General features: G+C 59.5%; 1 protein-coding gene across 4 annotated transcripts in view; it reads left to right on the top strand.

The window, feature by feature from the left end:
- The window catches only part of RIPOR3 (RIPOR family member 3), a 73,121-nt gene that overhangs the window by 49,493 nt on the left and 9,753 nt on the right, over positions 1 to 13,875 (top strand). For 3 of the 4 annotated variants that reach the window (XM_070472750.1, XM_070472751.1, XM_070472753.1), the window contains exons 3-13: positions 3,460 to 3,606; positions 5,144 to 5,222; positions 7,818 to 7,841; positions 8,148 to 8,201; positions 8,804 to 8,953; positions 9,110 to 9,173; positions 9,513 to 9,556; positions 9,744 to 9,869; positions 9,955 to 10,100; positions 11,560 to 11,689; positions 13,156 to 13,728. In XM_070472750.1, coding sequence (XP_070328851.1) covers positions 3,460 to 3,606; positions 5,144 to 5,222; positions 7,818 to 7,841; positions 8,148 to 8,201; positions 8,804 to 8,953; positions 9,110 to 9,173; positions 9,513 to 9,556; positions 9,744 to 9,869; positions 9,955 to 10,100; positions 11,560 to 11,689; positions 13,156 to 13,728 — 1,537 coding nt within the window. The remainder of the gene's footprint in view (positions 1 to 3,459; positions 3,607 to 5,143; positions 5,223 to 7,817; positions 7,842 to 8,147; positions 8,202 to 8,803; positions 8,954 to 9,109; positions 9,174 to 9,512; positions 9,557 to 9,743; positions 9,870 to 9,954; positions 10,101 to 11,559; positions 11,690 to 13,155; positions 13,729 to 13,875) is intronic. The other variant, XM_070472752.1, reaches the window with a different exon arrangement.

Raw genomic sequence — 13,875 nt, 5'->3', positions numbered from 1 at the left:
TCTTATCCAGCCTTTGTCTTTTCTGGGTGCTAGGCACTATCTGATTATAACTTTTGAACTAGAGTACAGTTGTGGGCTTTCCAGGTGGTTCAGTGGTAAAGAATCCCCTGCCAGTGCAGGAGACGCAGGTTCCATCCCTGGGTGAGGAAGATTCCCTGGAGAAGGAAATGGCAACCCACTCCAGTAATTCTTGCCTGGGAAATCCCAGGGACAGAGGAGCCTGGAGGCAAAAGAGTCAGACATGACTTAGCGACTAAACAACAACAAATAGTTGCTGTATGATATAAATGATATATGTACTCTAAAAAGTCCCCATTATTAACTTCAGCATCTATATAGCACTTACTCTTTCCTGGGAATTGCCTGAATCTCTACATTTATAAACTCTCACAGCAACCTTTCCTCTAGTGCTCATTTTACAGATGAGAAAACTGATGTATAGAGAGATCCAAGAACTGACCCAAGGTCACACAGCTTAAAACCGGGGGAGCCAGATGGTGTCCCTGGCTCCAGACTCTGTGCTTGCTGCTGCCTCCCATGACCTCCCCCCTGCTGGCAGGGCCGCTCATGGGGTGGAGGTCTTGTCAGTGTTCCGATCACTGTTCTAGTCCTGGCTCCTGGAATGGCATCTGGTGCGTAACAGGAACTCAGTAAATATTTCCTGAGTGAATGACTATCTCATGACAACGCTGCCGGACGTGCCCTCTCATTATCCCTGTTTTACAGATGAGAAAACTGAGGCTCCAGCAGATTAAGTACCCGTGATCTCTGTGGTTAGGATTTGAACTTGGGCAGCTGACCAGGAGCTGTGTCCCAAGAGATGATATGAGTTTCTGGCTTGGTGAGGCCCCGAGGTTTCCAGGGCGGGGTTCCAGATCCTTCTTTCCCACAGCATCCTTGGGACGGAGTTCTCAGCATGCCTGGGCAAGGCTTGGATCTGTGTCTCTGGCACGCTGGTTTGTGATGTGGCATCCATGCTGGGGAAGCACGGGGCTCAGGGCAGGGGGGCGGGACAGCACCCTTGAGTCAACAGCAGGGCTCTGTGACCGTCCATGGAACGTGCAGCATCTTGACTAGACTGGAAGGGCAGCCCAGCCCCCTGTCAGGCCTCGTGGGGACCAAGGCTCATCGATGGCCCAGCGGCCTGCTCCCAGGCCTGGTGAAGGAGCTTGAGCTCTGTCCTGCTGGCCTCCTGACTGCTCTCCAGACCCCAAGCCCTCACCCCCTTCCCTGCAGACCTTGAACCTCCAAGGTTAGGACTCTGGCCCCTTGGCTCCCATCGAGGTGCCTGGCTCAGAGAAAGCCCCACTCTTTCATTCATTCAGAGTGTCTGAATGAATGAATGAGCTTGTGCCCTGGCTGTGAAACCCTGAAAAGGCATCCGACTGGGAAGGGTGTCCAGGGAGAGCTGAAGCTGGGTTTCTCTCAGGAGGAGGGCTCCGAGCAAAGCAGAAAGGGAGGACTCCTGAGAAAGTGGTTCTCTGGTGGTGGACCAGCACGCTGGTTAGCACTTGGGAACATGTTAGAAACGGGGAGCCCTAGGCTCCATCCAGACCTGTCAGAGCAGAACCTTCAGGGCAGGGTGGTGGTCGCGGGAGAGCAAATCCGAGTCTCACAAACCCTCCACGTGGTTCTGGGAACCTGAGGGAGTCCTGCATCCTGCCCCCAGCTGGGTGGTTGAGATCCCAGGCTGAGGACCTGCGTACACGTGGGTTGAGGTCCCACCTCTGGGGGGATGTGGTCTGGGGCAAGTCACCCACCTGAGCCTCAGTCTCCCTGTCTGGCAGGGGTTAATACCTGCCTCTTAGGGTGGTTTTGCAAGTCGATATTTATACAAAGCCTTTAGCAAGTGCCCAGCGACAGCGGACACTCAGCGGATGTCTTTTGCTGCGTCTTATCACTCGGCTCCCTGGGCCGCTGCGGGGATGGTGTTGGTTGGCTCAGCGGCCCAGTAGCTGCGGCTGGGGTTTCGTTCCTCCGCTCCGTGGAACTCTCAGTTGCCACTGTTACCGTCTTTGAAGCGGGAACTTGGCTAGGACCTGACGCTCTTCTCCTCACACCCATCCTGGGGTCCCCAAGGCAGGCAGGGCCTCTGTGTCCAGCACCTTCCGCCTCTGCTTCAGTCAAGCCTTGCCCTGGAGGTCCATTGCCCCATCACACACGACTCCACCGGCTCCTCCTCTCCACCCTTGGTCAGTCTGTCCGCTCACCCTTCTTTGGGGAGCGGGTACCTTTGTTCCTGCTCTTCCTTCAAGGTCCAGCCAAGAGCCCCAGGATCGCCCTCGACATGTGGCGTTTCCCTTGTTCAGTTTAGCTCAGTATTTACTGAGCACCTACTGTCTTCCAGGCTGTGTTACAGGGAAGGATACAGATAGGATACGATTACTTTAACAGTAATGGACATTTATTAAGCACCTACTAAGTGACCCCACTCTGTCAAACCTTTGACTTGGTACCTGGGAGAATTCTTAGCATTACCCTCTGATTCAGGTTCTGCTGTATTTCCCATTTTACAGATGAAAAAAAACTGAGGCTCGGGTAGTGTAGTAGTGTAGAAGTGAAGTTGCTTTGACAGAGAAACCTCCAAAAACATAGAGTTTTAGATGAGACCAGTTACTCCTCCCTCTTTCTCAGAAGAGCGTAGAGGCAGTGGATGGTCTGCTCCACGGGCGGCCTGTTCCTGCCCTCTTGCTGCTCAGCTGTCCCCTGAGCGGGTCCCAGGGCTCGTGGCTGGAGCTTCGTGCTCAGTGGACCGAGAAAGACGAGGAAGCGGGGAGAAGTTCTCTTTCAGGGGAGTGGAATGTGTTGACTAACCGAGGCTTCGGACAGGAGTTTGCTCAGAACGCCTATGGATGTATGTGTGTGCGTGCGCGTGCGTGCGCGCGTGTCCGTGTGTGCGCGTGCATGTGCGTGCATGTGTGTGCGTGCGTGCGTGTGCGTGCATGCAGCGATTTGTCAGTCTACCTCTCGCCACACTACGTGAATAAAGAGCAGGGCTGGGGAGATGCCCCAGAGAACTGAGGCGCTGTTAACAGAGGGACGGGGGATGGATGCTGGGCCGCCAAAGCCAACAGGCTCCCAGCCTGGAAACGCCACCGGACCATGGCTTGGCCTTCGTGTTGCTTCGCCTGCACAGAGCTTGCTCAAGAGCGCAGACAGACAGACAGCATTGGCATTCAGGCCACTTGATTGTATTGCTCACTCTAAGCTAATTTCTCACATCAGGTTAGTGTTACTGTTCTTTTCATCTTCGAATTCAAGCGCTCATTTTGCAGATGAGGAAGCTGAGACCCAGGGAGCCGTGGCAGCCTTCTTGAGACCATGCAGCTTGGGGGCAGTGAAGCGGGACTCAGCTAGGTCTCCTGACCGCCTGGGGCTCTGGCCACTGTTCCGAAGGGCCTGTCCCCGAGAAGGGCAGTGCCCAGACCCCCACCCTGATCCCCCCATCCCTTCTCACAGAAAGTCCGTCCACAGGAACTCAGTGAGGTCCCGGATGCCCGTGAAATCCTCCAAGACGTACGGCACGCTGCGGAAGGGGTGCGTCTGCTCGGACCCCAAGCCCCAGCAAGTGAAGAAGATCTTCGAAGCGCTGAAGAGGGGGCTCAAGTAAGGAGGTCGCATGCCGCCTGTCGCATCCTTCGGCCTCGTCCGCTCGCTCCTCTCTGCCTCTCCCTGGGCATCGGGGGTGGGTCTTGTCTGTGTGCGACCACAGAACGAGCTCCTGGTTATTCGTTTAGTCAACAAGCATGTCCGGGTGCGGCCACCTGCTCGGCCCCTTCCGTCGGTGCTGGGATGAGGGAATAACGGCTGGGGCGCCCCGTTCTCATGGAGAACGCCCACGGAGGGCAGGGGGGATGGCCATAGAGGGGTAATGGGGTCAACACCATAACTTCCACGTGCCCAGAGGGCAGTGACAAGCAGAGGTGGTGGAGAGGCCGCACCTGGAGGGCCTGTCACACAGGGGGGTCCGGAGGCCGCCCTGGGGACATCCTGGCCATTTCTGAGCAGCAGCCGTGGTGCTGGCCTCTGGGGGACAAGCATCCTGGGCAGAGGGCAAGCATGTGCAAAGGCCCTGCGGTAGGAGCTTGCAGAGGAGCCGCAGCCCAGGGTGGCTGGGCTTGAGTGAAGGAGAGAACGACTGATTGACTGAGCAGAGGCCGGGACAGGAGGAGTCACTCACTTATTCCCCATCTTTTTAATGGAGGCTCATCAAGTGCCAGCCGCAGAGTTCAGTTCAGCTGCTCAGTCGTGTCTGACTCTTTGCGACCCCATGAACCACAGCACACCAGGCCTCCCTGTCCATCACCAGCTCCTGGAGTCCACCCAAACTCATGTCCATTAAGTTGGTGATGCCATCCAACCATCTCATCCTCTGTCGTCCCCGTCGCCTCCCGCCTTCAGTCTTTCCCAGCATCAGGGTCTTTTCAAATGAGCCAGTTCTCCACATCAGGTGGCCAAAGTATTGGAGCTTCAGTTTCAGCATCAGTCCTTCCAATGAATGTTCAGGATTGATTTCCTTTAGGATGGACTGGTTGGATCTCCTTGCAATCCAAGGGACTCTCAAGAGTGTCTTTGGCTGCAAAATACAATGTGAAAAGTCCCCTCAGGCCCATGGCTTTTTCTGTGTTTTCCAGAATAGGGGTTCGTTAAGCCCCTTTCTGGTCCCGGCCGTCCAGACAGCAGGACAGCCCCCCCTTGTCTGTGAGGGAGGCGTGCCCACCCCCCCCACAGCTCCCATGGCTGGGGGAGGATCTTGGCCTCTGGAAGCCATCGCCTGGTTTCAGACCTGGGTTCAGACTCCTCCGTGCCTTGTGGACCCTGTACTGGGTGGCTTCAGAGTCAGTTTGCCCATCTCTAAAATGGGTGCAATAGCAGCAGCTCCCTCCTGTCGGCAGGGCTGTTTGGGGAGTTCCCACTCGGCACCGTGCCAGGCACACACTGTGTGGGATGCAGAAGCAGAGTGGGTGGGGGCCGGGCTCTCAGCTGGGGGCCAGCTCTGCCCTTGACCCTTGAACCCGCTGAGCACCCTGCTTCTCCCCAGGCCGGTGGCCTTGGCTGCCTCCTCCCTGGAACACCGCGCCCCCGCCCATTTCTTTCCTTCCTCTTCTCCTTCCCAAGCTCCTCTCCCTCGTCCTCCCCGCAGGGAGCATCTGTGCGCCCAGCAGGCTGAGCTGGATTTCCTGACAGGACGCCACAAGGACACCCGCAGGAATTCCAGGCTGGTGAGACCCCTCCCCAGCCCTTCCCAGCCGAGCGGCCCGGTGCGAAACAGCCCCTGCTGCACCCCCTGGCCTGCCTCGTGGGTGTGAACCTGCCTCGGGAACGCAGAGGCCGACAGAGTGGACTTTATTTTTAATGAATGAACCTCCCTTGGACCCTGCTGGCTTAAACCACACAGGCTGGTGGGAAGCTCCCCCCTGACACCCCCACTCCTCACACTGCAGCAGTTCACACCTTAGGGTCACCTCCAGCCCCCCTTTAGTTCTAGAAGCAGCTCAGAGGTAGATGGGTGCACAGGAGGATGGATGCATTACCTGGCCCTGTTCTGTAGGTCTTGGCCATCACAGTCCCCGGCAGGCAGGGTGGCTCAGGTGATGGCAGGGAACTGGATCAGGCATCGAGTCCAGGGTGTGTGGCAGAGGCCCCGATGCCGTCCTGCATCAGCTCCGTGAGTTCCCGCAACGTCCCGTGGCTCTGCAGGCTTGCCCCCGGCGGGGCGCCTCTGAGGCTGCCCCGCGGCTTGTTCAGCCCAAGATTCACCTGCTCTGGGCTTTTACCATGCCCTTAGCAGAGCTGGATTTAGAAAACAAAAAAACAAAACAAACTCCAGAAAAGCCCAATACCAAAAAACAAACCCAAAAAATACAATGTGCAGTTAAACTTGATTTTCAAATAAATAACAAATCATTTTTCAGTGTAAGTATGTCCCCTGCCATCTTCAGGACATAGTTACACTAAAAAAGAAATTTTATCCATCGTTCATTGGAAATTTAAATGTAACTGGCTGTCTTGTCATTTATCTGCTGGCATGTCCAGGACCCCCTGCGGGGGGCCCTGCGTCTCTCCAGCGCTCAGGTTCTTTCTGGTCTTGGGGAGCCCCTCTTGGCCCCCTCGTCTCTTATCTGGCTGCTTATCAAGGACAGGAGACCCCTCTGTCCTCGACAGGAGTAAACTTCTGCAAGCAGAGACCAGGAGGCCTTACTGCCTGTGACTTTCTCTGGCTTATTCTAGCGTTACTCCTGCAAAGCACCAAACCACAGAACAGCCGCCAGCTTGATGGAGGGATTGCAAGTGTGGTGGCGGGGTGGGGATGAGTCTATCAAGTTGTGTCCCCCACCTCTGTATCCTGGCCCCAGCAGAGAAGACTTTGAGGGTCAACAGAGTAGGAGATGCAGGGCCGCTCCACCTCACCAGGGGCCGGCCGCTGGGGGATGGGGAGGCGGGCGGGCTCCATCACGCCTTGCCTTGGGTGGGGCGGGTGGGTCAGTGCAGAGGCAGAAGGAAGTGGTGCCAAGACCCCACCCCAGGTCCCGGCCTTCCGAGCGCTTGCCGCACCTCCCTCTCCCACGGCTGCGGCTGGTTCAGCTGCCTCTGTCTCTCCCTTCTAGAAGTAACTCTAAGGAAGGCGAGGCTTGTGTGGAGGTCCGTAGGTTTTAGCTGCTCCCATTTCATAGGTGGGTACACGGAGGCCATGAAGGGGCCACCCCGAGGGACGAAGCACGTGGGGCCCGGTTCCCAGTCTCCGAGGAATTGCTGTACAGTGCCTCTTCTTTCCAAAGCCTTGGGAACTTCCCCATTTCTTAATTTCTTACATAGGGTTTTCATTTCATAATCCCACACATACGATGTCACATAGATGCATACCTAGGAAAACATGCCCCCTTTGGGCGGTGGTTAATCCATCTTTTCCCTCTTGCTTGACCGACCCTCCTCCCCGATCTTCTCTGTCCCGTCCTGTTTAACCCTTGAGGATCATCTAGTATTTATCTTTCCATATTTTCCTCCCTCGTCCCCTTACTGTAAGTACGAAGACTGTGGGTATATAGAGGGCTCTGATGAAGTCACAACTTGCAGACTCTCCCCTGTCTTACTTCTTTGCGTTGGTGGAAATTCATCCAGGCTCAGATACAGTGACCCTAACCCACGCGGGCAAAGCAGGGCCTGTTTTGGAAATAAATTTTACGTGAACACAGGCACACCCATCGTGGGCACACTGTTTGTGGCTGCTTTTCACACTCCAAAGGCAGAAACCATGTGGCCAGCAATACCCGCAATATTTACTCTCTGGCCCTTTGCACAAAGACTCCCTCGCCCTGACAATAGATTCTTTTCACTGGTTACACCATGGCCCTTGGCAGGGATGGCCCAGTCTGGATTTGCAGTTTCCTTCCATCTGAACTCCTGGCTGCTGCTGGCTGCCTCTCCCCAGTCTCTGATCGTGGTTGAAGTCGCCCCTTAAATAATCAAATCACAGTGGTTCCCCTCTCGTTGAGTTTGCACTGTCCTTTTCATAGCAGCGCTGTGGGGTAGATGCGATGGCGTCTCCTCTTTCAAAAGGAGATGGAGGCTCAGAGAGTAGAGAAGCTTGTCTGTGACACACAGCTGGCACATGGGGTCAGGCCTTCAGCTGCCTCCCCCAAAGCCCATGCATTCGCTCCTTCTTCCTGCCTGGCCTGGACCGCAGCTTGCTGACTGCAGGCCTCAGAGGACCGAGTGGCCGCTGGCTTTTTGTCCTCTGAGCTTGGCTGCCCCTGGGATGGAGGCTCACGGGTCTCAGAGGAACGCCGGAGCCCTGACACCTCTCCCCCCGCCCACAGGCTTTCTATTACGACCTGGACAAGGTGAGGGAAACTTCTGTCCGCATGGGGTAAGCAAGGCGGGCCGCAGTTGGGCCTGGCTGGATGGGAATAATGTCTCTGCGGGCCTTCCGTCCTCCTGGCCATCCTGTGAGAGGAATACTTGGGTTTCCTCCCCACTTGACAGATGGGGAAACTGAGGCTCGGCGATGAGCCTTCCTCACGGAGGGTGAGGGGCTGGCCTGACTTCAAGCCCAGCTCTGTGTCAGGACCTGCAGGAGGGTGGCAGGGGCTTGGGGTTGGGCGAGGCCCAGGCTCCTTTTAAAGCATCTTCTCTTCTTCTGGGAGAAGCAAACGCGCTCAGTGGAGAGGCACATTCGGAAGATGGAGTTTCACATCAGCAAGGTCAGCCTGGTTTCGGGGGCGCCTCTCGGCTTGAGGGGGGACCTCTGCGGGGTCAGTGGAGGAAGGCTCTCTGGGCGCCAGGTGGCTGCAGAAAGCCAAGGCAGTGCAGGGACCGCGGGGACTGAGCCCAGAGGTGGGGGTCAGGGGCGTGGGGTTAGAGGCCTGGGAGTGTTGAGTCCAACCACCCGACTGTACGGATGGGGCTGGGGCCCAGAGAGGGACACGAACGCGCTCAAGGTCACAGGGGGGGACACGAACGCGCTTAAGGTCACAGGGCAAGGCCCTCAAGCTTTATATGGGCAAACCCCTCCATGAACTCGCTCTGCTCCCCGGGAGCCCCGCGGGTGTACGGAACATCACACACCCACCTTCCCTGTTTGACCAAAGAAAACCGCATCCACGCATCCAGCTCACTAGTTTTATCGTACCCGACCTGTGCGCCAGGCGCTGCCGGGTGCTGGCGATGCGGAGTGGATGGGACCCACGTGGTCACTGCCTCCAGGGCGCACTTTCGCCAGGGGCGGGGCCAGCACGACTTGGGGGTGTGGCCTCCCGAGGTGATGGAGTCGGGGAGACAGTTCCCGGATTCGTGCGCCCCGCAGGTGGACGAGCTCTACGAGGGCTACTGCATCCAGTGCCGCCTGCGCGACGGCGCCTCCAACATGCAGCGGGCCTTCTCCCGGTGCCCGCCCAGCCGCGCCTCCCGAGAGAGCCTGCAGGAGCTGGGCCGCAGCCTGCAGGAGTGCACCGAGGTGGGTGGCGGAGGGCCGGTCTGGGGGCTCCCTGGGCCCTGAGGCAGCCTCTCTCTGCCCCCGGGGGTGGGGGGTGGTGGTGGTCTCTGTCTGGCAGGGTCCGTGCGTCCCCCGTGGTCCATCCCGGGGCAGGCAGTGAGCCACCTTCTCTGGCAGGACATGTGGCTCATCGAGGGGGCCCTGGAGGTTCACCTGGGCGAGTTCCACGTCAGGATGAAAGGTAACAGGACAGGGCTTGGGGCGGAGGCGGGGGGGGGGGGGGGCAGCTGGGTGGAGCCTCCAACCTTCTCCGGGACCCTGTGCTGAGGATGGGGGGGTGATGGTCAGAATCCCAGGGTTTCCATTCCTGTGACTTGTGACCTCGGGCAAGTCCTATCCGCTCTCTGAGTTGAAAGTGAGGGCCCAGGTCTGCCCCTTGTCATCGTGATGGCTGAGCTCACTGCCCGCCCCCCTGAAGCTGATGACCCCACTTGTGGCGGGGGGCTCCCCCCTGAGGGCCTGTGACCCACGGGGTAGGGACAGTGGACAGCGGAGAGGTGAGCCCGTCTCTGTGTTGCAGGCTTGGTGGGCTACGCACGTCTTTGTCCTGGAGACCAGTATGAGGTACGCCCACCCTCTGGGATCGGCCCTCAGGGCTCCCCGCCAGGCCTTCGGGAGTGGGGATTTCTGGGAACCAGGGTCTCCGCTGGGTTCCTGTCCCTCCCCCCCACCCCCGCCAATTGGCAGGGAGGGCCCCCAGGCGGTGGCAAGGGGCGCGGCTGACCGCTTCTGTCTTGGGCCTGGCGCACAGGTGCTCCTGCGTCTGGGCCGCCAGCGATGGAAGCTGCGGGGCCGCATCGAGTCTGACGACAGCCAGACCTGGGACGAGGAGGAGAAGGCCTTCATTCCTACCCTGCACGAGAACTTCGAGATCAAGGTGGGTGGGGCCCGGGGCAGGGGCTGGCGGGGGGGGGGGGGGGGGGGTGGCGGGCGCCCTCACCCACCACTCCGCCCTCCCCCAGGTGACGGAGCTGCGCGGCCTGAGCTCGCTGGCTGTGGGCGCGGTGACCTGCGACATCACCGACTTCTTCACCACCCGGCCGCAGGTCATCGTGGTGGACATCACAGAGCTGGGCACCATCAAGCTGCAGCTGGAGGTGCTGTGGAAGTGAGTGCGGGCGGCCGCTTCCCCGCTGCCCCTCCTGGGGGGGTGGGTGGAGTGGGGTGGGGAGGAGGGGGTGGGGGCAGAGGGTCTGCCCCAAACACTGCCCCCCCCCCCCCCCCCCGCAGAGGACCGCGGAGAGGCCTCTCGGGCTCCCCCTGGTGGCCTGACCTCACCCCAGCATCCACCCTGGGCAGCCCGGCCCCTGGCTGCCCCCCAAGACACGCAGGGGCCCAGACCACTTTATGCAGCCCTGTCCATGCTGCGGCCTGCCCCCTGCCCCCCACGAGTTTAAATTCTCTTTTTCTCCCCTCACTTTTGAATTAGTGGCTGTTAAAAGACTGGGGCAGCCAGGACCCTTTATGGCAGCCCCCTGGGCTGGATTCCCAGGAGAAACCCACCTCCGCCTTTCTACACCCACCATCTCCTTACCTGCTGACCCCGGCGCCCACCAGGCCCAGGGCTGAGCGGTCACTCTGCAGTCCCCTGGGAACCACCCCTGCCTAGGGTGGGGCTTTCCACTGAACACCCCATCCTGGTGGTTCCCACAGGTTTTGGTTTTTGGTAGCAGAGATCTTTTATTTCCCCCAAATGAAACCTTGTGTTTTGAGGAAACTCCCTTCTGATTCCCCAGGGCAGGTGCTGCAGGAGCAACGGGGCAGACACACACTTCCCCTACTCTGGTGCCCGTTCTGACCAGTTGGGGCCCGTCTGTCCTTTCTCCCTGGGGGTGAGCTGGGTGGACGTGGATGGGTAAAACCCCCCGCTTCTTCCTTCGTTTGTCTAGTGGGGGTGAGCACACCGCTCAAGCAGTCAGGTCAGGGGGTGACCCTGCAGCGCCCTGCAGCCCCAGGTCGGGTAGGCCCAAGGACCTGGGTGTCCCACTGGCCTGCAGCTGCCCTGGGCAGGCAGGGGGGCATCCAGGCAGGGCCCCTGGGCCGCAGGCCCTTGTGGCTGGGCTGGGCTCCAGACGCTGTGAGCTGGGCCAGCATGCAGACGCTGCAGACAGCGTGCAAATGTCCAGGAGGCAGGGAGGTCCGACCCAGCCCTGGCTGCTCCAAGGACAGGCAAGGGCCTGGCTGGAGCGTCACTTCCGGTGCTTCCCCTGCGGGTCTGCAGCGCCCCCCCGGGACTGTGACGGGAGCCCCCTGACCTGGGGGGAACCTGCGGGTGGCTGTGACGTGGTTTACCCAGAAGACGGCAACTCTGAGTGTCTGCCTCTGCTCTGCTGAGCTTCTCGAAGGGCCTCCAATCAAAGGGGCCGATCGGTGCCCCTCCCCATCTGGCTAAGGACCCTCGGGGCAGTGGATATCTGAGACGTTTCCAGGAGGCTTCAGAACGGGGACCTGGGGTCCCTCCACTGTGCCTGTCCCCGCCTCAAGCCTCTGTCTCTAGTCCCCTGGTCCTGTCTGTGGTCCAGTGGCCTCCGGCCATCGATGACAGCCTGGCCTCTGCTCCCCTCCAGCCCACTGGATACCGAGAGCTTCCTGGTGTCACCCAGCGCCCCGGGCAAGTTCTCCATAGGCAGCAGGAGGGGCTCCTTGTACAACTGGACACCCCCAAACACCCCCAGCTTCCGGGAGAGATACTACCTGGTGAGTGAGCCTCACTGGGCGGGGATGTGGTGGGGGAGGGGGTGACTCCCCAGGGGTCAGCACGTGGCCAGCGTGTGCACCTCCGGGGCAGCAAGCTTTGGGTTCAGCCTCCCTTGCTTGGAGGTGTTTTGGGGTACCTTTTCTTTTTCACTGCCTGCCCTCTGTTCTGTGGCCTCTGGACTCGGTTCTGGGCTTGACTGGGGTGGGGTTCTCCAGATGGTTCTACCACCCCGGCCACGGCCTTGGCCTCCGGTTTGTTTTGCACTTTGGAACGTGTTTCCAGTAGGTAATAGCTGGACTTCGTGTGCAGTGAGACACCTCTTTCCTGTGACCTCCAGGAGCCTGGGTCCCCTCCTTAGCGCCCCACTCTTCTCACCTTCCTCCATGGTCCTCCAGAGAGGCTCCGGGCCATCTGGGAGCAGATGCATCCTCTCTAGCCTGTGTCCCTCGGCAGCCTTTGCCCTGGTGATGCCCTGGAGACCTTCTCTGACGTGTTGGCACCGTGCAGCATCCCACATTTGGCTAAAAACCACACTTTACTTAACAATATACTGAGGTTCAGTTTTTGCTGTTACCAACAAGCGGGCAGTAGAGAACCTGGTACACGGATCACCCGCTGTGTGTAGATGCCCCAGGGAGGGTCCAGGGATGCGGGACAAAAACAAGGACTTTCTGTCAAGCCCAGAGGGAGGCTGGTGCGGAGCGGGACCACCCTGCCGCCCTCCTCTGGACCTCAGGTGGGGAAGGCAGCTTTAGATGAGCCAGGCAGCTTGTGCATTCAGAGGAGACTTGGTTGTCTGGCCAGGATGGTCCCAGCATATTTTGGTCACAAAATCATCTAGTCAAGAGCAAGGACTCTGAAGCCAGATGGCCTGGGCTCCAGATTCTATCTATGCCTTTCATCTGCTGTGTGACCTTGAGCAAGTCACTCAACCTCTCTGGACTTCCATTTCTGTATCGGAGAAATGAAACTAACAGCACTGCCCTGATGGGGCTTTGTGAGGGTTAAATAAATGACTCTGTCAATGAGGAGTGCTTACTAGAACGCCTGACAGTAGCAGGTGGCGCTGTAGGAACGTCAGCCGTTGGTCTGGTTGATGAGGGAAAGGGCGCAGCAGAGGGGGTCAGAGTTCGTGTCAGCTGGCCTGGATTAAAACGCTCGCACGTCCATCCTTCCTTGCGTGTACCTCGCTTCTCTGAGGGCAGAAGAGCGCCACCCTCAGGGAGGCGTGGTGAGGGTTCGCGGCGGCTGATTCGGGGGCTGGGGCTGGCAAGGAGCGAGTGAGCGGGGTACGAGAGGTGCCAGGCTCTCACTGGCGCTTCCGGGTGCCAGGCACCTTGGGGGACCCCCGTCATCCCGAGGCTGTGGGTCCACAGAGCAGACATCTGGGGGGACGCCCTCGGGGGTCTCACTCTGATCCCCAGGGCAGCTGCTGAGGCCGGCCTGTCTGTCTGTCTATCTCCAGTCTGTCCTGCAGCCGCGGGCACAGCAGGCCTTGCTGCTGAACAGGCCAAGGGCCCCCTCGGTCCTCAGCTGCCTGTCCGATGGCGACCTTCAGAGCCCTGGCCTGAGGAGCCGCAGTCAGGAGCTGCCCGAGATGGACTCCTCCAGCTCCGAGGACCCCCGAGACACGGAGCCCAGCATGTCAGCATCCACCTTGGACGTGGGCGTCCTGCCCGCGGCCATGGGCCCCAACTCCTCCATTGAAGAGGAGGCCCAAGAGGACCCCCCGCCCCTGGGCCTCCTGCCGGACATGCTGCGCTTGGCGCAGGGCTCGTTCGTGGAGCAGCCGGGCTGGAGAGACTTGGGGGTGGGAACCCCCGACCTGTCACGGGGCTCCCCCTTCCACAACCACGGGCTCCCGGGGAGCCAGGAGGGCCCTGACGAAGGAGACCCCGAGGACACGGCGGGTGGGCCTGGGCTGCCCCTCGAGAGGCCTCTGCAGGAGGTCCTGGACCTACTGAGGCCCATGGACCCCGCGCCGCCGCAGCTCCGGGAGCTGGAGTACCAGGTCCTCGCCTTCAGGGACCGGCTGAAGGTATGTGTGCTCTTTTCGGGGACACACCCTGCATGCCCGTGGTGCCGTGACTGGCAGTGGGACAGGGAGCCTGGGATGATGGGGAAAAACTTAAATGAACTTTTGGCCAACCCAACACTTATTTTTGGTGACTCTGCTGTTGGAAAC

This window comes from Odocoileus virginianus, chromosome 9 (genome assembly GCF_023699985.2).
Source record: "Odocoileus virginianus isolate 20LAN1187 ecotype Illinois chromosome 9, Ovbor_1.2, whole genome shotgun sequence".
In the NCBI taxonomy this organism is placed as follows: domain Eukaryota; kingdom Metazoa; phylum Chordata; class Mammalia; order Artiodactyla; family Cervidae; genus Odocoileus; species Odocoileus virginianus.
This window is presented reverse-complemented; position numbering and strand designations above follow the sequence as displayed.